This window comes from Vanacampus margaritifer, chromosome 8, assembly GCF_051991255.1.
Source record: "Vanacampus margaritifer isolate UIUO_Vmar chromosome 8, RoL_Vmar_1.0, whole genome shotgun sequence".
Classification (NCBI taxonomy): domain Eukaryota; kingdom Metazoa; phylum Chordata; class Actinopteri; order Syngnathiformes; family Syngnathidae; genus Vanacampus; species Vanacampus margaritifer.
Window position 1 is genome coordinate 16,091,213 of NC_135439.1, and position 22,163 is coordinate 16,113,375.

The 22,163-nt window shown below is 38.2% G+C and overlaps 2 protein-coding genes across 7 annotated transcripts in view; both read left to right on the top strand.

Moving 5' to 3' along the window:
- The window catches only part of usp48 (ubiquitin specific peptidase 48), a 28,580-nt gene extending 27,758 nt beyond the window's left edge, over window positions 1-822 (top strand). For all 3 annotated transcript variants that reach the window (XR_013295068.1, XM_077573299.1, XM_077573300.1), the window contains one exon: window positions 252-822. Coding sequence is in view for 2 of the 3 variants with exons in the window: in XM_077573299.1 (XP_077429425.1) it covers window positions 252-274 (23 nt within the window). In the remaining variant the exon portion in view is untranslated. The remainder of the gene's footprint in view (window positions 1-251) is intronic.
- Window positions 823-2,293: 1,471 nt separating this feature from the next.
- zbtb40 (zinc finger and BTB domain containing 40) lies at window positions 2,294-19,385 on the top strand. 4 transcript variants are annotated; one of them, XM_077573336.1, is made up of 12 exons: window positions 2,294-2,335; window positions 2,999-3,190; window positions 5,102-5,538; window positions 5,730-5,911; window positions 7,829-8,063; window positions 8,157-8,507; window positions 9,715-9,921; window positions 10,045-10,209; window positions 12,896-13,110; window positions 13,218-13,374; window positions 16,649-16,884; window positions 18,711-19,385. In XM_077573336.1, coding segments are annotated over exons 1-12 (2,589 nt in total). In that variant the 5' UTR covers window positions 2,294-2,333; the 3' UTR covers window positions 18,921-19,385. The 4 variants fall into 4 exon arrangements, with proteins under 4 accessions (XP_077429462.1, XP_077429464.1, XP_077429465.1 ...); XM_077573338.1 differs by lacking the exon at window positions 2,294-2,335 and adding an exon at window positions 2,398-2,587 and having other exon boundaries at window positions 3,004-3,190; XM_077573339.1 differs by lacking the exon at window positions 2,294-2,335 and adding an exon at window positions 2,409-2,587.
- Window positions 19,386-22,163: the final 2,778 nt, after the last annotated feature.

Here is a 22,163-nt window from a genome sequence, read left to right on the forward strand (position 1 = left end):
AGCAATAACTATCTCATTTGAAAACCCGACCAAAAAGTATTGACACAAACAACCGAGTAGTACGCTATGTGTATATCTCGTAAGTTTCTGAGTTTTTTTTCCTCGTAAATCTGCCACTTTATAATGTCGCAAAAAAAATTAACCCCCCCTTAAAATGTTTTTATTTATACATGGCCCTAATAAGATTTCACACTTTTAATATATCAAATCTCGATACTATATTTTTCTTTTTCTTTTCTTTTTTTTTGCAGGCACTGGGCTTCTTGGACATTGAAGACAATCTAGGCTGTAGCCATGTTTGACTTGGACAAGAAATGCTTGAACTTATCAAGTGTCTATATATATAAATAAGTGCTTTAATTTTTTTCAGTAGCCATTGTTGAATGGTGACAATGACTATACTGAAAGCCTGCTATTGTTTCCCTGCTTAAGGCAAGTTCTCAGTCATTTTCTCTTGACTCTTGTTGCACTTCTGCCTCAATGCAGATAAAGACATTTAAGTGGATATGTTGTCCCTTCCATTTAGTTCTACAGTTTTTTTTTTGTCTTTTGCCATTTTAAATTATGAAAATAAAGTACAGTGTTCTATTCCAAGATGTGGAAACTTGAATCTCACTTGAGATTATCCAGGTGTGTTACGTGAATGCACACGTTTGTAAAAATGATTAATGTTACCTCACCATATGTATAGCCGTTATTTCCTACAGAAATGTTAGCCATGCTAATCTTATTGGTTGAATGTTTGGGAGTGAATGCAAGCAGTGATGTATACTTTTATTTTCACTGTTATTTCTTATTGACAATAAAGTTATTTTCAAATTATATCTACTCATATACAATTATGGCAAATATATATATATATATTCCAATTACATACAATTCCCAAAGATTAAATAATTGGCTACAGACTAGTAGTAACAGACTTGTTTGTAATGGCCCAACAAAACAAGAACATTCAACACATCTGACAGTGGCTTTTTTTTTAAGTGGCTCTCGATTGAATGTGTACATTTTGTCTATATTCAGTGTCAGTGTTCGCCCGGTTTCTCGTTAAGCTATTTTGTGGAGGAGTTCAAGTATCTTGACGTCTTGTTAACGAGTGAGGGAAAAATGCAAAGGGAGGTCAACAGGCAAATTGATGCAGTCATGCCAACTGTGTGTGTCGTGGTGATGAAGGAACAGAGCCAAAAGGCGAAGCTCTCAATTAACTGCTAGATCTACGTTCCACCCTCACCAACAGCTCTTGAGCGAAAGAACAAGATTGTGGATACAAGTGGGCGAAAGAAGTTACCTCCGCAAGCTGTCTGAGCTCTCGCCTCAAGAGAGGGCGAGAAGTTTTGGTCATCGGGGAAGAGCTCAGAGTAGAGCCCAGGTGAATTGCCTCAGGCATCTGATCGGGATACCTCCCTTGGTGAAGTGTCCCATTGAGAGGAGGCTCCGAGGACAACCGTTGTTAAAAATATTGTTAAACGAATTCTAATACTTTGGGGTACACTCCAAACGCCTGTTTTAGCAAAAAATATCTTAAGTTACTTTCGTACACAGGTAAAATATGTTTACCCATCTCAAAATGGGAGGCAGACCTGTCTATAGCTCCGGAACCTGTTGTTGTTTTTTTTTCTTCAAATTTGTGAAAACTTATTTAAAATTACAAAATACACAAACTTAAAACTCCTCCGATACAAAGTCATTCATACTACACATGGGCTATTACTCAATATACTTGATGAAGAAAATGGGACTCTTCGACTCCGATACACTGCCGACACTTATTTTCATGCTTTATGGCTATGCATCCAGTTATGTATTTTTAGACTAAAGTCGTAGAAAAGCTTTCCACTATCTTGAACTGCAGGATTCCTTTATCTGCAAGCTTGTGTTTACTGTATATTATTTTATTTTTATTATTTTAATTACTATTACTATGACTGAACAACTGATTTACCATGCAAACAATCTCAATCCACACTCGTAGCCTTTGCCGTTACAAAAAAATTTGAAAATCCAATGTGCTATGCAAATAAACGTGACATTGACAAACCTAGACAGACCCCATTGAATAGATCATGCAAACATTTGAAACTAAGAAAAAGAAGCATTTATAATTGCATTCTTAGAGATGAAATGTGCATGTAGAGCTTGTCATAGACTTATTGGTGCAATTGTACGCCACACACTTTCATTTTTATCGTGAGGATGTGAAAACACCGCAGCTAAATCAATTGTATTCCAACTGAGCACTGAGAAAGTGGCAACGTAAAATGGCCGCCGAGGTACTTCCGGTGGCTTCACTTCTCCCGACGGCGAGTAAACGGCATTGACTGTCAAGTCATATGTAAATCCATTCCTTTCCATTTAATGCACTGACAATTTTCCCCCTCATATCTTAATGCCATTGTAAGCACGCGGCTGAAACGTGTTATATTGTAGTCTATGATATTGTAGCCAGTGTTTTTCTTAACCGGAAATTTCGTCATTGTGTGTTCACCGATTGTCGCCATGTTCAAAAACAGCGAAGCTTTATTGCGCGTTTTGGATTTGTCCAACGATGTTTAAATAAAGAAATGGATCGTTTGAATAAATCAAGGTAAAGGCAATCACTGAATGAGAGCATCATTTCTGGTGCTACCGTGCGTGCGTTCGGTCGCATTTTGTCACCGTGAATCTGTCTTCTCCACCACGGCCTTAACCATTGTAGCCCTTCTAGCATCCGTAGCTATAGTTAGTTGACGCTTAATCTGGGGAAACTAGATAACCCTCTGGATAACTAAATGACGGTCTTTATTTTATACACCATGTTCCCTGTTCATGTATGAGAAATGCGCTTTTGCATTTCTTTACTTGTTAATTACAGTGAACCCTAATTCGTAATGTAGCAGCTGCCCAAGTGGATACATAAAAGTAAACACATGTCCTGTTATTTGCTCATAATGTTGGATTCAATAAAACGTCGAAGTTATGACCATTTAACACAATCAATGTTCTCTATGTTGTCAAGGATAGAGGAACCTTCCTCCTCTCCGGAGCAGACAAACAAAATGACAGAGCTCCCTAACTACAGCAGCCAGTTGATGCAGCAACTGTGGGCCCTGCGGAAGGAGGGCCACTTTTGTGACTGCACCGTCCTGGTGGGAGACAACCCTCACCGCGCACATAAACTGGTGCTGGCAGCTTCCAGTATGCTTTTCAGGTAGGCTACTATAAGTTTTAGTTTTACAGTCCTATTACTACCTCTCTTCTAGCCAGTTTACTTGGGTGGCCCACCCAAGTATTAATATGGTGTGGGGAAACACGACTGTAAGTGTTATACATTATTAACATTTTTAATTCTTTATTTCATATATTAACCATGTTGAAATGTTTTATAGATGTGAAGTAGGTAAAATTGTGTTGAACTCAGTATAATTTGACCTTAAACTAAGCTGGTACACATCGTTTGGTCTAGAAGTTCCTTCTCAGTGTTCTGTGGGAAAACACATTCTGTTCGTGAGAGAGAGCGCACTCCTACAACTATACTACATTAGGAGCTGTCGAGTTCAACTTGTTTGTGAGATTTTGTTATGGGAAGAAGTACGAGAGGCACCCTGAGAGTATATTTTGTCTAAGAATGAAAACAGGTGCAGTCTGAGTACGAAAATAATATTATGTAACATATTGAGTGAGAACCAATCTGTTCTACTCATTCTTTGTAGGAGGAGAAGGGGCGTTTTACTTTCCAAACTCGATGCTATAAAATGCCCTCTCTCCCAAGGGAGGGGGCACATGGGCACTTTTTAAATTCCACCTTTTACGTGATGTAAATTGTTGCCGTGGCCGGAGAATTGTCTGTTTGATAAATCATCCTTGCAAGGTGTTTTTTCTTACAAGAAATCTGTCTTCAAATGTTTTGGAACACGCAAAAGAGGACAAATAATTAGCCTCTTTCATAAGCCACAGGTGTTTTTAATGTTACCGCACCGGGTTCCCGCTACTTTCTTTTCCATAATAAGGGTACGAATTGTCTCGCTCTTGTTCTGTTTCGCCTACTGTATTTGGGCTCACTTGGTTTGTTTTGCTCTGCCTGACGCTCTTGCGCTTTCTTTATAGTGCGCCCCATTGTGATCTGATGGATAAGCCGCACCTTTGTATTAGCCGCAGCGTCGAATGCAAGTGAAAAAAGTAGCGGCGTATAGTCCAGAAATTACTGTACTTATTTGTATTGCAAAATAACACAATAAAAGCGGAAAATTTACTGCGTTATAACACAAAAGTATTCCAATAAAACACAATAGTTATTAGGGGTGTGCCAAAAAATCCATTCTCATAAGAATCGCGATTCTCATTTAGTACGATTTAGAATCGATTTTAAATGTCCCAAAATCAATTTTATTTAAATTATTTTATACAGTCTTGCCTTTGTCTGTGTGTGCCTTTATTTGGAGCGCTGTTCATGTTGTACCCGATTTAGCCACTTAGGGGCAGTGTGGTTCCACGCGATCTAATACACTGTTAAGTTGTAGCCACATTAGAGAGTAGAAGAAAAAAGTCACGATCAAGTTATTCCAATAAAAGTTGTTTTTTTGCAGTGTGGAGCCGTTCTTTTGATTGATAAAAGTGCCGCGAATAGCGCGCTTATTAGCATTGGCAAGTTAGACTGGAGTAGATCATTACAATTCCTTGCACATCTATAAATTGTAGCAAAAATCATTGTCAATCAAATCATTTTGAATCAAAAAGCATTGTTAATCGAAAATCGATTCTGAATTGCAGGCCCAAAAATCGGAATCGAATCAAATCGTGAGAGATTCAAAGATTCCTACCCCTAATTGTTATATTGTAATCTTAAATATTTCTGTCATGTCCCTAGCTCCATGAAATATCACCGGTCCATGAAGTTAAAGCTATTGGGGACAACAGCTTTATTTATATATATCTAAAATTGGGATGGAGTTTTGCCTAATTTAAACACATTGATTTAAAAAAAAAATCCTGATATCGGTGGGGGTTTTGTGGCTGTTTTTGGTACTGCATGTCCAAGCCTACTAGTAAATATCAGTTGAATCTTTAAGCTCCCTGGCCAATTGAAACGCACCAATGTATTTATCTGTCTGTGTCCCTTTAGGTCGCTGCTGAATTTTTCTGATACTGTCTCCATCGACACCACTTTGGTTTCCTCGCAGGAGTTCGCCTCTCTTCTGGATATGGTCTATACAGGCAAACTACCTTTGGGAAAACATAACGCCAGCCGCATCATCGCTGCAGCAGACAGATTGCAGATGTTTGACGTAGCCGTGAGCTTTAAAAATGCCCTCACCAACATTCTCAACCAGCAGCCCCTCGGCTCCTCCCCTTCTACACAGAGCCCAACCCTCGCCCTGGTCAACAAGCTCCAGAGCCCAAACCCTGAAGTTTCAGTTGCTTTGCCCAGGAAGGACAAGTTAGCTGAAGCGGGGATCCAAGTGAAGGACACGTCAGGGACAATTAAACGTGAAGATGATCGTGAAATTTCAATGGAGCCTTCATGTAAAAGAGTCTGTCCAGAGGTTTCAGAGTCTTCAGGTCAGTTTCCAATGCTTGTGGACGTGTGTGCGTGTGCATGTGTGTCTTTTAGGAACCTATTGTATTCAAGTTAGTGTTGAGGGACATTGTGTAGTTTAAAGCTATGCACCACAGCCAACTGTCAAAACTAAAAAAAAGCAAATAATATCAATATTGTCCTTGGGTAAGGTTGCATGTTTTCATGTGTTCAGGGCCTGAAAAAAACAAAGCCGTCACAGAAAATGTCGTAGAAGACAATGCAACAGCCGCCAAAACGACACCTAGTTTGTTGGAGCTCTCGTCTCAGCTGACCGAGGAACTTGCCAGTGTGCCAGATGTTGTTCAGCTCTTGAGCCAATCAGCTCACACCTGTCTAGATGACCAGGAGAGACAGGTATCCATCCTCGTCCATCCTCCGTTCCGTTCCGTTCCGTTAGATCACACTGGAGCTATACTTACACAAGCAGGTAAACTGTCAGTCAACCTTGCCTGATGCTCTTCCGTTTCCATGAGCTCCAGTGTGACCCAAACAAGGACTGATTAGAAGGTTAGGGATAGACGGGATTCTCGGCGCCGATATTTGGCATTTTGAAAATATCGGCCTTTTTAGGAATCTGAAGGCCGATAAAGCTGGTATTTCACTGAGCGGTGAACGCTTGTGAACGTAGCGAGTTTAGAGTTTTCAGCAGGATTTGTAAGATGTTCACAGTCTTTACTTGTTGCAAAAACTAGGAACATATTTAGACCATTTTTCACTATCTGTGAAGTTTTGAAACTTTTTACAAACCCTGACGAAAACCCTAAATTCGCTAGTTCACATGCATTTGTCGCTCAGTGTGATATACAGGGAACTTTTCGTTTATGGATTTATTTAAATTTCCATTTTTATTAAAAAAATGACGCTGACACTGGGAACTCAATACAATACTATTGAGTACAACTTTTCTCATTAAAAAAAAGCATGTTTTAAAAGAAAAAAAATTGGGAGGATGAACTGGATTAATTTCATCTCCATGGGGAAAGATGATATGCGGTAAGTGTTTTTAGATTAAACTAGTATCTCAAGGTTCCACTTCATTTTTTTTTTACACTGCAACTGCTTATTAGAATTTTTGAGAGAGCGCTTCAGTTGACTTTATTCCAGTGCTTCCCAATTATTTTTTTCCCTTCCTCAGAAAGAAGAACATATTTTGCGCGACTATAAATAATATAATTTGTCTATAAAATTGTTATATGTGCAGTACGTACACCCCTGAGTGCCACTGCCACCTACTGCAGTGGATCTACAATTACACTATTCTTGTATGGCAAAAAAAATATGTTCCCTGAGTTCACACGTGCGTACCCTGGCTTTGAGCATCCCTGCCCCATTTGAATATGTCGGATCAAAACCCTATACCTCCAACATAGTCACTTTTCATGAGACCCCAAAACGCCATGTTTGTTCAACCATTAACATTGCATCATCAAATAGAGCAAGGCATTTATCACACTTTAGATTGGCCAATAATCGGTAAAAATGACATCAAAAGTATAGACTTAAAAAAAATTTACAAAAGAAAGAAATACATGTATGCAAAACTGTGACATATGAGGTACCACCGCAAGGGCAATTTGAAGTTGATCTCGCAACACGTGAAAGAAATACTCCATAAAAACGACTTAAAGCTTAAGTGGGGCTCAAGACATTTGAATCATATCAAGACAAAACAAACAAACAAACAGAACAAAGAAGAAAAAAACACAATAATTCTTTGCAGACAATCCAAAACAAAGAACAAGAAATTATAGCTAACCAGTCGATAATGACGTTTTTGGTTTCCTTTTGAAGATGGGGAGTGCCTATGCAGTTTTAAGATAATCAGAACAGATGATGTTCCAAAATCTGTCGGCCATAGCACACATTTTGCGGAAATCTGCAGTTTATAGCAATTGTTTTTTTGTTTTGTTTTACACTAGACTTTTACAGTACATATAGTGCCGAGAGAACTAGGGCTGAATTGCATTATGTATAATCCAATTTTCAAATTGCAAAGGCTAAAAAAAAAAAATTTTTTTGGGGGGGGGGGGGGGGGTGTGCTTCATTTAATTGGTCGGTAGGCTGTATTTTTTATATGTATTTTTAATTCATTTTTTTACAATGTCTGGATACGCTCACGTTTAGGAAGTATAGCCCACATTTCCGTATCAGCGTGATAAAGCCACCGCTTTTTTTTTTGGTAGAACACCACAAAATAATGACTAAGGCTTCGCACAAAACAATGAAAACAAAGCAGTTCTTTAATGGCACTTTTTTCTTTTCTTCTGACAGTTAGTATGCAATTGCTGTAAAGAAGCTGACCCACGCTCAGTAGTGAGTAAGCTGTTGGACGAAGTGGAAAAGGGACGTGTTAGTGAGCAAGCTGTGGTGAAGCTGCTCTGCACTGTCCAACAAGGAGCTCCCTCCACCTTCCCCGCGTCGTTACTCTCTCAGCTGGAGGAGTTGGAGAAGACGACGCAGGAGCCAGATGGACGTCGGAACGGAAGCAAAGCAGCAGAAATATTATGTGAGCAAACGCACCACTCGAGCAAAAATGGTAAATAAAAATAAATAAATGTCGCGTTGGTGATGATGCTTATTATTCGTCTTAACTTCACAGCTGACTCCGAAGTAGAGAACAGCAGCAGTAAAAGCGGAGTGAACCAGGAGCAAAGTAACACAGAAGAGCCTGAAGTGGAAGAGGAAGATGCATCCTCGTCATCCTCAAAGTCTTACTGCTGTCGCTGGTGTAAGAAGAGTTTTGCCTACAAGTGCCGGGTTAAGGCCCATATGAAGCGCTGCCCCATGTCCAAGAAGGCTGAGCTGCAGTGTCCGCAATGCCCTGTCAAGCTAATCAACCGGCGAGCTTTACAGGCTCATTTGGGTCAGGCTCACGCAGGTACTGCAGGGGACAAGAAGAAGAAGAAGGTAGCCTGTGACATTTGTGGGCGGACCTTCGCACATCCATCAGGTGCGTTTCTGCGCTGGTCATGCTTTTTTTTTTTTTGTCTGCATCTTGCTCTACATAACAGCTTGGGCTGATTGATTAATTCTAGAGCTGTCAAAATTAATCGATAAATATTATTTAAGTCATCGATTATCAAATTCATCGACAACTATTTTAATAATTGAGTCATCGTTTGGAGCCATTTTTTAACTCATTACCTGCCAAAAATTCATTTTAACTATTTCTATTAGTTTAACATTTGTTTCCACTTTTGTATGAAATCTAGATTTTTTTAATTGTATATTTAGAACAGATATAAAATGTGTGATTAATCGTGAGGGAATTCATGTGATCAATTCCGATAAAAAAAAATTATACATTTTTAGTAATCTTTTTTTTAATCACGTCAGGCGATTAAAAATTTAAATTGTAATTAATCGCATTACTTCAATAGTTAACTCATGATTAATCACACATTTTTTATCTGTTATAAATGTACAATAATTTTTTTTTCTCTAAGTTTTCATACTCTTGTTAACAAAAGTGGAAAAACTGTTAAACTAATTGAAATAGTTAAAATGAATTTTCGACATATATAGCCGTCAATGGCAGTGAATGAGTTAATTAAAAATAGAATAAATCCTCTGATTTCAGCATACCAACAGTAATCGTTCACTGATTTCTGTAGTCCTTCAAGAAAGAAGACTGATTACCTTCTATGTCAAATCAAAAATAAAACATCTGTTTTTACTTTGGAAAACATTGGCCTAACTAGTAACATTTTATTTTTTTTATCACTATACCAATACGAAGTACAAAATCAATACAAATCACTGGTTAACTCCTTTGCTCCCCAAAACGTATACAAATACTTTCAATTTTAAATATTACCATGCTCCCAAAGATGTATTTATACGTTTAAAAAAAAATATATATATTTTTTAATGCTAGAGCAGAGAAGGTTATGAGATTTAACTTTCCGAAGAGGCCTATTATTTATCTTTTCAGCATACTTCCTTGACACCAATTCCTTCTTTCCTGTTAGTCATGGCTTTGGTGCCATCTTCTGGCTTTTTAGAATAGTTTCTGTTTTTCAACATTCTATTATACTGTAGTGTGATTTCTTCTTCTTTTTTTTCCTTTTTTTTTTAACTTATGGTTTTTGTAACACTCGCATTAACTGGTTAAGACAAAAACATGAGTTTTCGTTTAATGTTTCTGCTCGGCCCAGGTATGATTTACCATAAGCGGACGGAGCATTTTGAGGAGAAGCCGTACGCCTGCGAGACGTGCGGCGCCAAGTTTCCCGCCACCTCCTCTTTGAAGAACCACATGCGGCTCCACACAGGAGAGAAACCCTACCACTGCAAGCACTGCGACATGAGCTTTCGAGTGGCCGCCGCGCTCGCCTACCACACCAAGAAGAAACACTCGGAGGGTGAGGCACCAACGCACGGCGAGGCGCTAACACATCGCGTCTGCCGCTGGTATCCAAATGGGTCCAATTTTGTGACACAAATTCATTGCTATTTCTTAAGCTGTGCTTTCTGTGTCGTTTTAGGCAAGATGTACGCATGTCAGTATTGCAAGGCGGTCTTCGCCCAGTCGATCGAGCTCACGCGGCACGTGCGGACGCACACGGGCGACAAGCCCTACGTGTGTCGCGAATGTGGAAAAGGCCACAGCCAGGCCAGTGGCTTGACTGTCCACCTGCAAACCTTCCACAGTAAGAACACACAAGCGAATGTCGGTTTCGTCATGGGTCTGGTATGCTCTTCAATTAAACAACGTACACACACTTGCGTGTGAACTACTCGTGAGGTAACATTAGGTAGCTAATGTGATCCAATGCAATTAATCATTATGCATTTGCAAGGATGGTAAACAGGCATGGAGCCAGGATTTTTTTCTCTCCCGGGGCTGAAAGGGGGGCTGGACCGATATGTGATCGATTTTCATGATTTCATTTACTTGAGAGGTTCTCTCTCGTTCCTAGTGTTTAGAAACGGGGAATTGCCAATTTGGAATTTTGACTGGCAAATATGTTTAAACTAGGGATGCTCCAGGGGAGGTCACCATAACACAGTGAATCTTAACTCATTCACTGCCATTGACGGCTATAGACGTCAAAAATTCATTTGAACAATTTCTATTAGTTTCACATTTTGTTAACAAGAGTATGAAAACCTAGGAAAAAATGTATTGTACATTTAGAACATATATAAAATTTGTGATTACAGACGCTCCCCTACTTACGAACATTCGAGTTACGAACAACGGTACATACGAACATTTCTGCGCGTACAGTATGTCGAAAAATGTTCGGAAAGAAATGCTGTAAGTTAGATTTTGTATTGCGCGTAGTGCTTCTTTCCGCCGCTAATACCGACGATTGGCGCTGTGAGAGCTCATTGGAGGCTGAGCAACGTGTCGAGGAGGAAGAGGAAGAAACACCGGTCCCCATGAAGCAGGAAATAACTTTTGAAGCCGATTCCAGCGACGACGAAGAATCTCTCATGATATAAAATCCTCCTCTTCCTCCTCCTCCATCATCTCCTTAAGCATCGAGTACATCTTCCAAAAGTAAGTTAAACTTCATTTTATTTATCTTATTACGTACATGTACATACTGTGTGTGTGTCTCGCTCTCTCTCTCTAACATACGTAGTACAGTACAGTACTGTACGTATTCTCTCCATTTTATTAAGTTTTTTTCAGTACAAACCAATGCAGGTTACTTGTACAAGCCTTAAACATACTTATACAAACCTTCAATATACTTATATAGGCTTTAAACATAAATTATAATACAAAATATAGCACTGAAGCAACTTACGAACAAATTCACCTTACAAACGATCGTCCGGAACGTAACTCGTTCGTAAGGTGGGGAGCGTCTGTACTCTTGAGTTAACTAGTGAAGTCATGTGATTAATTACAATAAAAAATTGTATTTGCCTGATGCCCCTAATTTAAAAAAAAAAAAAGAACACAAATATTATTAAAAAATGAGGGGCGTCAGACGTTTACATTTTTTAAATTGAAATTAATTGCATGACTTCAATAGTTAACTCACGATTAATCACACATTTTATAACTGTTCTAAATGTACAATATTTTTTCCTCTAGGTTTTCATACTCTTGTTAACAAAAGTGGGGGGAAAATGTGAAGCTAATAGCAATAGTTCAAATGAATTTTTGACGTCTATAGCCGTCACTGGCAGTTAATGAGTTAAAGTACATTTCTTTTAGACAAGGAAAAATAATGAGCAGCATTTCCATAGGCTCAATACCATGCCATGCTTCAAACATTGTCATAAAAGCTGACGCATTCTGCCTCCCGGAAATGCAGAACAGCTTTGTGAAAGAAAGCTGTTCGACTCAACATCGACACAGGACTGACATCCCAGCTGCATATAGCACTTGTAAAACGTACACTGGACTGGAGGATGATGATTAAATTAGTGGTGTTGAAACATTTGACCATGTTCCCCGAAATGAGATTCCGTCGGAGAAGCTCGTTGAAGTGGCTGGGGAGAGGGAAGTCTGGGCTTCCCTGCTAAAGCTGCTGCCCCCGCGACCCGACACCGGATAAGCGGTAGATGATGGATGGATGGACATTACAGGCTGCAAACTTTACATCGCACTTGAGCCGACGACGTGTTTGTTTATCTCTGTGGTGCCACGTTTCAAGCGAGGGGGGACGGGGGACGGGGGCGTTGCCATGAGGCTGGTCTGGCAGGCATTCCGATCACGTGCTTTTTTACGAATATCAGCCGATCATGATCGGTGGCCGATCGATCGGAGCATCCCTAGTTTAAATGTGTATGTATTTACATAAAAACTTTTTTTTTTTTCATTTATTCTGTATTACACAGTTATGTTTGTAAATTAAAATACTAATTTTGTATTTGTAATTATTGCGTATTTTGATTTTTTTAATTATTTATCATTATGTTTGCATTACAAGATTTCCGTTGATCAATTTTCCCATAATGCCACGAGTATTGACTTTTGCATTTGCATACCATGTAGCATTGTGGGGGGAAAAAATGAAGAATGGGAATCTTTATAACAAATCATACAAATTATGAATATGCAATGTTTATTGTTTACTTATTTAATTTACAATTTTTTTGGGTAGAATGTAGGTGAAATGCTGAAATTGCATGCGCAAGTTAGTGGGTACCCCATGGCATTCAAGAAAATGCTATTTTTAGCATTTAGCCTACAAGTACGTTTGAAATGGACTCTTCTGGTGCTCTTTCAGGAGTTGGACATGACTCATTTGTCAAATCACAATCATCCTTTTTGCAATTGCATTGTGAAGCTTCATTTTCATGTGAAATTCGACTCCTAATTTCACCCATTCGCAATGTTTATTTTTAATTTTTTCCCCTGCTTCCCGTCAGACATGTCACTGCCCCTCAACTGTCAGAAGTGTTGCATCAGCTTCCAGACTTTAGAGGAGCATCAGAAGCACATCGAGGAGCTCCACGTCAAGCTGCTGCACAAGTGTCCCACGTGCGATAAAGTTTTCACAAGCGCTCCATTGCTGGAGAAACACAAGTCCGTCCACACTGGAGTCAAGCCCTACGTCTGCAACCTGTGCAATAAATCTTACCAGGTTCTGACCTCGTCTGACCTTTCACATCCTTTTTATTAAGCGACTGGACTTGATGATGACTCGAGTCGGTACCCCGCATTGTAACTGTTCCCTGTGTGTTGCCACAGCAACTGTCGGGCCTGTGGTACCATAACAAGACGCAGCACCCTGAAGTGTTTGGAAACCAAACGCAGCAAATGAAGAACCTGGTTCAGTGTGACGTCTGCTTCAGGTTCTTCCCGTGCGCCTCCAGCATGGCCAAACACAAAGAAGCGGAACATAAAGGTGACAAATATTTCCATCAATAAAAATCATGGTCAAAGTGGCATACAGCGCTTTCGACACATTTACAATGCATCACAGTCACCCATTCGCAATCCAACATAAGCTCTATAAAAATTCAAATAACAATAATAAGTCTGATATTTTTTCTTTTGTTTTGTAATCATGAAAGCGTCTGAAAACAGACTTGGTCTTATCGTCTTTACAGTTTTTCTCCATAGGTTTGGCACAGTTCTTGAAACTGAGATGACATTTTCAAAACTGCAAGCTCATTTGGCCAAACAGACTTTCATTAGCAAAAGCACAGATCTGTCCCAAAACTGCTCACACATGCTTCACTCGGTACACTCACAACTGCAAAGATCCTTCTTAACCCCTAGGCGTTATTATAGTTTGATTAAATTCTTGTAATTTTTGCCAAAATCTGGCATTTCCTTTGAAGTGTGATAACTTAGTCATTTATGAATATTATTTTCACTTTCAACCACTCAAAATGTTCAGTGGCATCAGACCTATCTACACATACATAGTTTTTTTTTGTATTTTTTTAATGCCCCTTATGGACAACAATAGCAGTATTATGCTAATAGTAAGACTAACTATGGTGTATATATATATATAAAATAAAATAATAATATATATATTTCATATGACATAGTTAGAGGCTCAAACAAGTCAGTAAGTCATAACAATAGAATTTTTTTATGCATGCATTTTGTATTCATTTATTAGCCTTTGGCGCCACCTAGTGGATTTTTGTGTTAACACTCTAAACACACAAATTCCTCTATTTTCATGTTTCTGACTCGTCAAAGAAGCGATTGCATCAGTAATCATGGAAAATGCATTATAACACATCAGGTTTACAGCATATCAAAAACTGTGATTTATAATGGGAGTCAATGAGCCAAAATCGGGCATTATTACAACAACTTCGTGTGAATCTCTCCCTCCTGTTTGGTAATAATTATAAATAACAGCATGGCGCCAATTTGAACTTCTACATTTTTAAACAATCCTGGTAAAATGTCAGGTCCCTAGTGTATTTTTTTCAAATGCTTTTTCTTTGATGAAAAACAGAAAAAAGCCAGAAAATGGACAAATAACGCCCAGGGGTTAATTGCTTTGGCTCATCTGCATTCACTTAGTTCTTTTGACAAAAAAAAAACTTGGATGATTTTGCACAACACCATGGATGATATGCAAAAGCTCATATCGCTTTCAAAACAGCTCACCTTAGTGTCAAAATCAAATTTCTATGTCATACAAGTAGTCAGTGCCCCCAAAATCATCCCTTTGGCATTGTGTGAGCACCGCAAGTCAAAATCATTAGATGTTTTGTCACAACAGCAGAGGTGCCCCTAATGAAATACAATTATACTGTATATATAGAGAGGTTTTACAAGATCAGTTTTGCGGTTTGACATACTCCACTCACAGTCAAGGAAATTGCAAGTTTTTATTCACACCAAGTTACTTACACATTGGAGTGCAACAAAAGAAAGTGTGAACTCTGTATATTTATGAAAAACTAATAACTAGGGGTGTGCCAAAAAAATAGATTCTCATTTAGTACGATTCAGAATCTATTTTAAATGTCCCAAAATCGATTTTATTTAAATTATTTTATACTGTCTTCCCTTTGTCTGTGTTTGCCTTTATTTGGAGCGCTGTTCATGTTGTACCCGATTTGGCCACTTAGGGGCAGTGTGGTTCCACACGGTCTAATACACTGTTAAGTTGTAGCCACATTAGAGAGTAGAAGGAAAAAAATCACGATCAAGTTATTCCAATAAAAGTTTTTTTTGCAGCGTGGAGCCGTTCTTTTGAGTGATAAAAGTGCCGCGAGTAGCGCGCTAATTAGCATTAGCGAGTCACACTGGAGTAGATCATTACAATTCCTTGCACATCCATAGATTGAAACAAAAATCATTGTCAATCAAATCATTTTGAAGCAAAAATCGTTCTTAATCGAAAATCGATTCTGAATCAAATCGCAGGCCCAAAAATCGAATCGTGGGACATTCAAAGATTCTCACCCTGTGCGTTGCTGCCACCCAGTGGATTGGAAGGAAACTTTAGGACTAAAACTAAAACTGTTCTTCAACCAGGCGTTTTTATTTTTTCTTGTGTTCAGCAGAACATGTATTTTTACTTCATTAGCAGAACAAATATACAAAATATTTTCTTTCCACTGAGCATAAAACATTTTCTTTACGATCATATGTTGTATTTGGCGCCACTCATCCACACAGCATTCTGATTAATATTGTGTTTGTAGGTTTCATTTACTTAGTTTGCCCCATTGCTTAATCACCAATTTTGTCCCTTGATTCAGTCAAATAAAACAAGATTTAGAACATTGCAAGGATAGCTTTGATTAAAATGAACGTGTTGCTCAAGTGACTTTATTTTATTCAAATGGTTCCGATATTTATATTAATTTTTTTTTTTTAAAAAGTAAATAGTTTATAGGCTTAGCTCTTTTTATATGGAATACACGTAAAGCTCAAATAAAAATGGCAGTTCTGCAATTACCATTCTCTAAAGGCGGCTTCGGTCTGCCAAATTCTAAAAGCTGTCAACTTTGTAGCCATCTGACATTGATATCCAGGTGGATACAACCTAAGACGTCAACCATTTGGCTGGATGTAACGCCCTGAGCAACTGTGATGTCATTTTCAGTCAGCAAGTAACAAAATGGGTGGATTGTGCTGCCAAACTCATATTCTACAAACCCAATGTTAACTCATTCACTGCCAATGACGGCTAAAGACTTCAAAAATTATTTTGAACTATTTCTATTAATTTAACATTTTTCCCCCCACTTTTGTCAACTAGTGTATGAAAACCTAGAATTTTTTATTGTACATTCAGAACAGATATAACATTTGTGATTAATCGTGAGTTAACTACTGAAGTCATGTGATCAATTACGATTACAAATTTTAATCGCCTGATGCCCCTAATTTTTAAGAATTTTTTCTTTGTTTTTTTAAAAACGCGTCATCCGATTAAAATTTTTAATGTTAATTAATCGCTTGACTTAAATAGCTAACTCACGATTACAATTCTAGGTTTTCATACTCTTGTTGTTAAGCTAAATGTTAAACTAATAGAAATAGTTCAAATGAATTTTTGACGTTCATAGCCGTCAACGGCAGTGAATGAGTTAATTAGAATGTTGTATGTAGACTGTGGTAAAGGATTTTTGTTTTTGTTTTAACACCTAATCATCACTTTTGTTTTCTTTTGTCTGTCTTTGCTTCCTTGTCAGGTTCCGCGACATCCGCCCTGCACTGCGCGCTCTGTCAAGGCGCGTTCGGTGGGTCCGAGGAGTTGCAGGAGCACATCTATAGCCATCACTCCACGAGCGCCAACAATTTCATCTGCCCCCTGTGCACCCTGGTCAGCGCCTCCCAAACGGAGCTGCAAGAGCACCTTCTCTCCTGCCACTTGGAAGCCCAGCAGGCACAGGAGGAGGCTGGCGAAGACGCCTCCGGCTCACACACTGTAAGAGCTCCGTTGGATGTCACACAATCACATTTGGGCTCATAGAACAAAAGATTGAGGGAGTTGCATTTAACTCATTCAAACACAAAAATGTGTCAATTTGTTTTTTAATCCTTCACTCCCAAAAACGTATTTATATGTTTTTTTTTAATGCAAGAGCATACAGAAGGCTTTGATGCAGCTTCTGACATGATTAGATGGCTTAAAGCAATGGTAGTTATTTAAAATAAATAAAAAACGTCCAGCAGGTGGCAGCAGAGTACAAGAGATCAACCAGGGCCATGTTACAAAAAAGCTCTTTTCCCCCCCAGTTTTAAACAGATTTGTGAATAATGATGAAACTTAGCTGTACGCTAATGCTAATTGCTGCAAAACAGAAACAGATAAAAATATATTTATTTTTCCTGATGAAAGAAGAGACTCTAATCTTTCTTTTGTTAGGTTCCGTGTTTTTATAGCAAATAGAACACAATATTCCGTGGGCCTTGCAAAATCAGTCAAAATCCAGTGAAACAGTCGGGGGCAAAGGGGGTTGCTTCGGTGAAAATGGCTAGGAGTAAATGAGTTAAGAACACATCCAAATGGTTGGTACCTCTCACTTGAATGGCCTCCACACTCATAACAGCGCTGTGAAATAACACCCAAAAAATTGACATTTTAATTCTATTCAAACGACGAATTATTGATTATTATTCGGGGTGTCAGGCACTAATTTTTTAAAAATCTTAATTAATCGCATGACTTCAATAGTTATCTCACGATTAATCGCAAATTTTATATCTTCTAAATGTACAATAAAATGTATTAAAATACATGTAATAAAATGAGTTTTCATACTCTTAACATAAAAGTGAAAAAAAATGTTTATCTAAAAGAAATGAGAGTGCATCTTTTAGTCATTGCTGCAGTCATTTCATAAAAATTCATAAAATTGAGTTAAAATTAACTCATTCACTGCCATTGACGGCTATAGACGTCAATAATTCATTTGAACTATTTCTATTAGTTTCACATTTTTTTCCACTTTTGTTAACAAGAGTATGAAAACAATTTATTTACATTTAGAACAGATATAAAATTTGTAATTAATCGTGAGTTAACTATTGAAGTCATGCGATTAATTACAATTAAAACATTTAAACGTCTGACACCCCTCATTTTTAATAATATTTTCTTTTTCTTTTTTAATTAGGGGCATCAGGCGATTAAATTTTTTAATTGTAATTAATCGCATGACTTCACTGGTTAACTCACAATTAATTACAAATTTTCTATCTGTTCTAAATGTACAAAAAAAATTCTAGGTTTTTATACTCTTGTTAACAAAAATGGGGGAAAAAAATAAACTAATAGAAATAGTTCAAATTAATTTTTGACGTCTACAGTATAGCTGTCAATGGCAGTGAATGAGCTATTTAATCTTTAACATGAAGTAACTTGTGAAATTCTGCACATTTTTTAAATTGTAAAATTTCAAAAAGTTGACCCCAGTCTCTACGAATATATGCATTATTATTAAGTTGATTACTGCTAAATTTTGATGTGGACGGACGGGTGTGCTGCGTTGCGACTGGAATTCCCCCAGTACAGGCTTTCCAAGTAAGGGCCGGTCATTAATCGCGTGTTGAAAAAAATTGGTGGCGTTAAGGGAACTTTAAATTAACTCAAAATGAACACACTAATTTCGACACAACTAGTTCTTATTTACACATTTAGCTGCTCTTAGTTGTCAATTTTCCAAAATGTCGATGACATCCCAGAATGAATCCTACATGCATTGTTTGTGGAAAATAATGCGACCTTTCTTTTTTGGGTTGCCCAATCAGGTGATCACAGTGCATGAACCCGAGGGCGAGGCGGCGCAGCCCGCCAACTGTGAGGACCCGCCGCAGCCGTCTGTCACCCAGCAGGTGTTTGTGGCTCTGGCAGGTGAAGGGGAAGGTGACTCGTCAGGGGATGTGGTGGAGGTCAACATGTATGAACTGCTTAACAATTCGGTCACGTTCATCTGTGAAGCCAACGCATCGGATATTTAGCCGCTTTCTTTCAATCTCCAACTGCTCTCGCAACCAAATGAGATCCACACGTCGTCCGTGTTTTATTGAACGTTGTGAGGTTAGCGGGGACGGCGTCTTCAAAAGCGTCTTCAGAATTTAACTCATTCACTGCCATGAATTCATTTTTAAAAAATGAAGGGCGACAGGCAATTAAATTTTGTAATTAATCGCATGACTTCACTAGTTAACTCAGGATTAATCGCAAATTTGATATATGTTCTAAATGTACAATGAAAAAAAATTCTAGGTTTTCATACTCTTGTTAACAAAATTAGAAAAAAAAATTAAACTAATAGAAATAGTTCAAATGAATTTTTGACGGTTTTAGCCGTCAATGGCAGTGAATGAGTTAAGGGGGGAAAATTGCATACAAACACATTTATCATCCATTTCTAACTATCAAATGTGTGTGAATAAAAATAAATCACATTGTTTTAACTGTAATATTTGGGTTTGGAACATTTCTGCCTTGCCTTGTTAAAAATCTGAGTACGACACTGTGACAAGAAATGAAGGCAAGCAAAAGAAAGAAACATGAATTTGCACTCAACTTAACACAACAAGAAACCGTTTCCACAATACTAGCAAATGAATTACTATTCACTAGTAAGTGATGTCCGTTACCAGAAATTCTACAAATGGCACTATTCTGCAGCAACATAAGGAATATGGCTGGCAAATTTAGAGATAAAACCAAATTTACTGCAAGATTGCAAGACATTGCTTGTCACGGTTTGGCAAAATAAGGGAGACGACAACCTAAGAGAAGAAATTTGGGGAAGCCAATGTGCATATCTGCGTGCACTCACACTACAAAGTACGGTAGTGATAGGCCGCTGTTTTTTTGTTTTTTTTCAAGGCCAATACGATACAGATTATTAGTAGTCAAGGAGACCGATAACAAATATTTCAAACCGATATTCATTTGCAGTCAAAGAGAAAATATTAGCGTCAAAATATTTTTTTTTTTTAAAAATAACAAAAATTGCTTCCAGGGTCTTCAGCATGTCTTTATAAACAGAACCTTAAAGTTTTCTACTGTAAATTCAGTTTTAAAAAATGTCAACATAATTTCTTAATTTATTTTATTTTTATTTTTAAAAATAAAAAGTGTAGGGAGTTCCCAGTGTCAGCATCATTTTTTTTTTTTTTATAATAACAATAAATAAATCCATAAATTCAAGTTCCCTGTATCTCACTAAGCGACAAATGCATGTGAATGGTTCGTAAAATGTTTCAAAAGATCTTTGCAGACAATGAAAAATGGTCTGAATATGTTCGAAATGTCTTTGCGACAATTACAAAGTGTCTGTGAACATCTTACAAATCCTGATGGAAACCTTAAATACGCTACATTCGTAAGCATTCACCGCTTAGTGAGAATCGGCCGGGCCGATTATCGGTCCATCCCTAAAGTACAGTCAGTGACAAATGTCAGTGCGGAATAGGAAACATTGTCCAAGGAATGGAGACATTTCGATGATGCACTCGTTGTCAAGAAGGTCACCATCACCAATTTCATTCGAAATGTAAGAGAAAAGCAGATTCTCTTTCTTGGGGGGAAAAAAGTGACCAATAAATAAAAGCTCTCGTTCTATTTTTTTTTTTTAAATGTCTTTTGGATGTTTGATTTGCATATTCAACATTTGTAATGTTCTGGCGGCATAAGGAAACCATAATCGTATCCAACATAAAACCATGCAGCTATCATTTCTGTTTCAAACCAATTTAAGTTCATAGAAATGAGGTTGGATACGTTAAAAGTAGCTTGTAAAAAAAAACAAAAGCCTGATTAATTGAGGTTCAACAGCAATAAATAACAGCACATAAAATGATACCTTGCAAGTTATTTTCAATTAAGAATAAAATTGGTTCCTTTATAAATTTGGTTGGCCAGTCTTTATTTTCTCTCTCTGAGTTCAATTTTATTTGTGAATATATTATCTTTGAGTGTGGCTGTAGTGGTTGGTTTTGATAATTGCAGGGGAAAAAACGGGTTATATTAATCAAATTTGTCGTCTTTAAAGCGCATTTTTGTCAAAGTTGCAATTTTTTTCATTAAATGCTTGAAGACGTGATCCTAGTGTTCTATAGATGAAGCTTATCATGTTTTGAAGTTTGTTGCATTCCAAAGATTTTTCCACACGTAGCAACATGACCACTTTTTCCATTTATTTGTGAATACTTTGTTTCCATCCAATCCCATTTCACGGCTCCTTATCAAGCCAAGTTTCTATATGAAATGTGTTAGATTTATCCAAGTATGTTTGTTTTCATGAGATTTTTTATATAGATTTATGCCGTGAAAATGTGCTTTTCCTTCATTGTCAGTTCAGGCTTCAAGGATTTAAACGGATTGCTCATTAAAACAATTTAGTAGCGCTGTCTTATCATACAGTGAGTCACCAAGTGCCGCTTGTAAACTGTTAGATGTTCTGTGATGGCACCCGGCCATACACAAATGTGTTCCAAGTGACCTTTGGCATATGCGCAATGGGATGAACAGAGAAGTGCTAATACTTGAGTATTTTTTGTCAGCATTTTGTACCTTCCTGAGTATTTATTTTTTAGACGACTTTTTACTTTTATCCGTTGCAAGGTTGTTGCTTTTGTTTTTAAATGCATGAAAACGATTAAAATAGTAGACCTGGAACTTCTGCAAGAAAAAGCAGCCGTCACGTCTCCTGGCTCCGCCAATCATATGAAGCGTTTCACACGGTCTCCAACATACCAGCTTGTGATTGGCTCTACGACACGCAAACACACTTGCAATTGGCTAGATAGGAAACGTAAATATGAGATCAATGCGCGCTGGCACAGCTTGATAGCAAGTCAGAGTCAATTGGCCGAGGTACAGTATGCCAATTTTGGATCCATTCGCTAATGGGGTATAGGCGGAACTTCCGTGTTTCCGGTTGCTGTTTGTGACGTGTGGGTCGCGTCCCAGTAAGTGCGCTTCCGCCCTTGTACCCTTCAGTTGCGCCTTCCAGTCGATGGGTGCGAGTGTGTTTGTCTCAGTACTCCGGGCGCAGGTGTGTGGGTGCGAGTGAGCCGCGGCCTGTGTGTCGCAGTAGTGGCCGGAAACGGCGTGGAAGAAGAAGTCGAATGTCTGTGGCATCTCCAATGCTGGCCGCGTTCCAACACTCGCATCGCCACCCCTGCGTCCCCCAACCGCACGCTCCCGCTCATCTGAAATGCTTCGGACACTGAGACAGACACTCG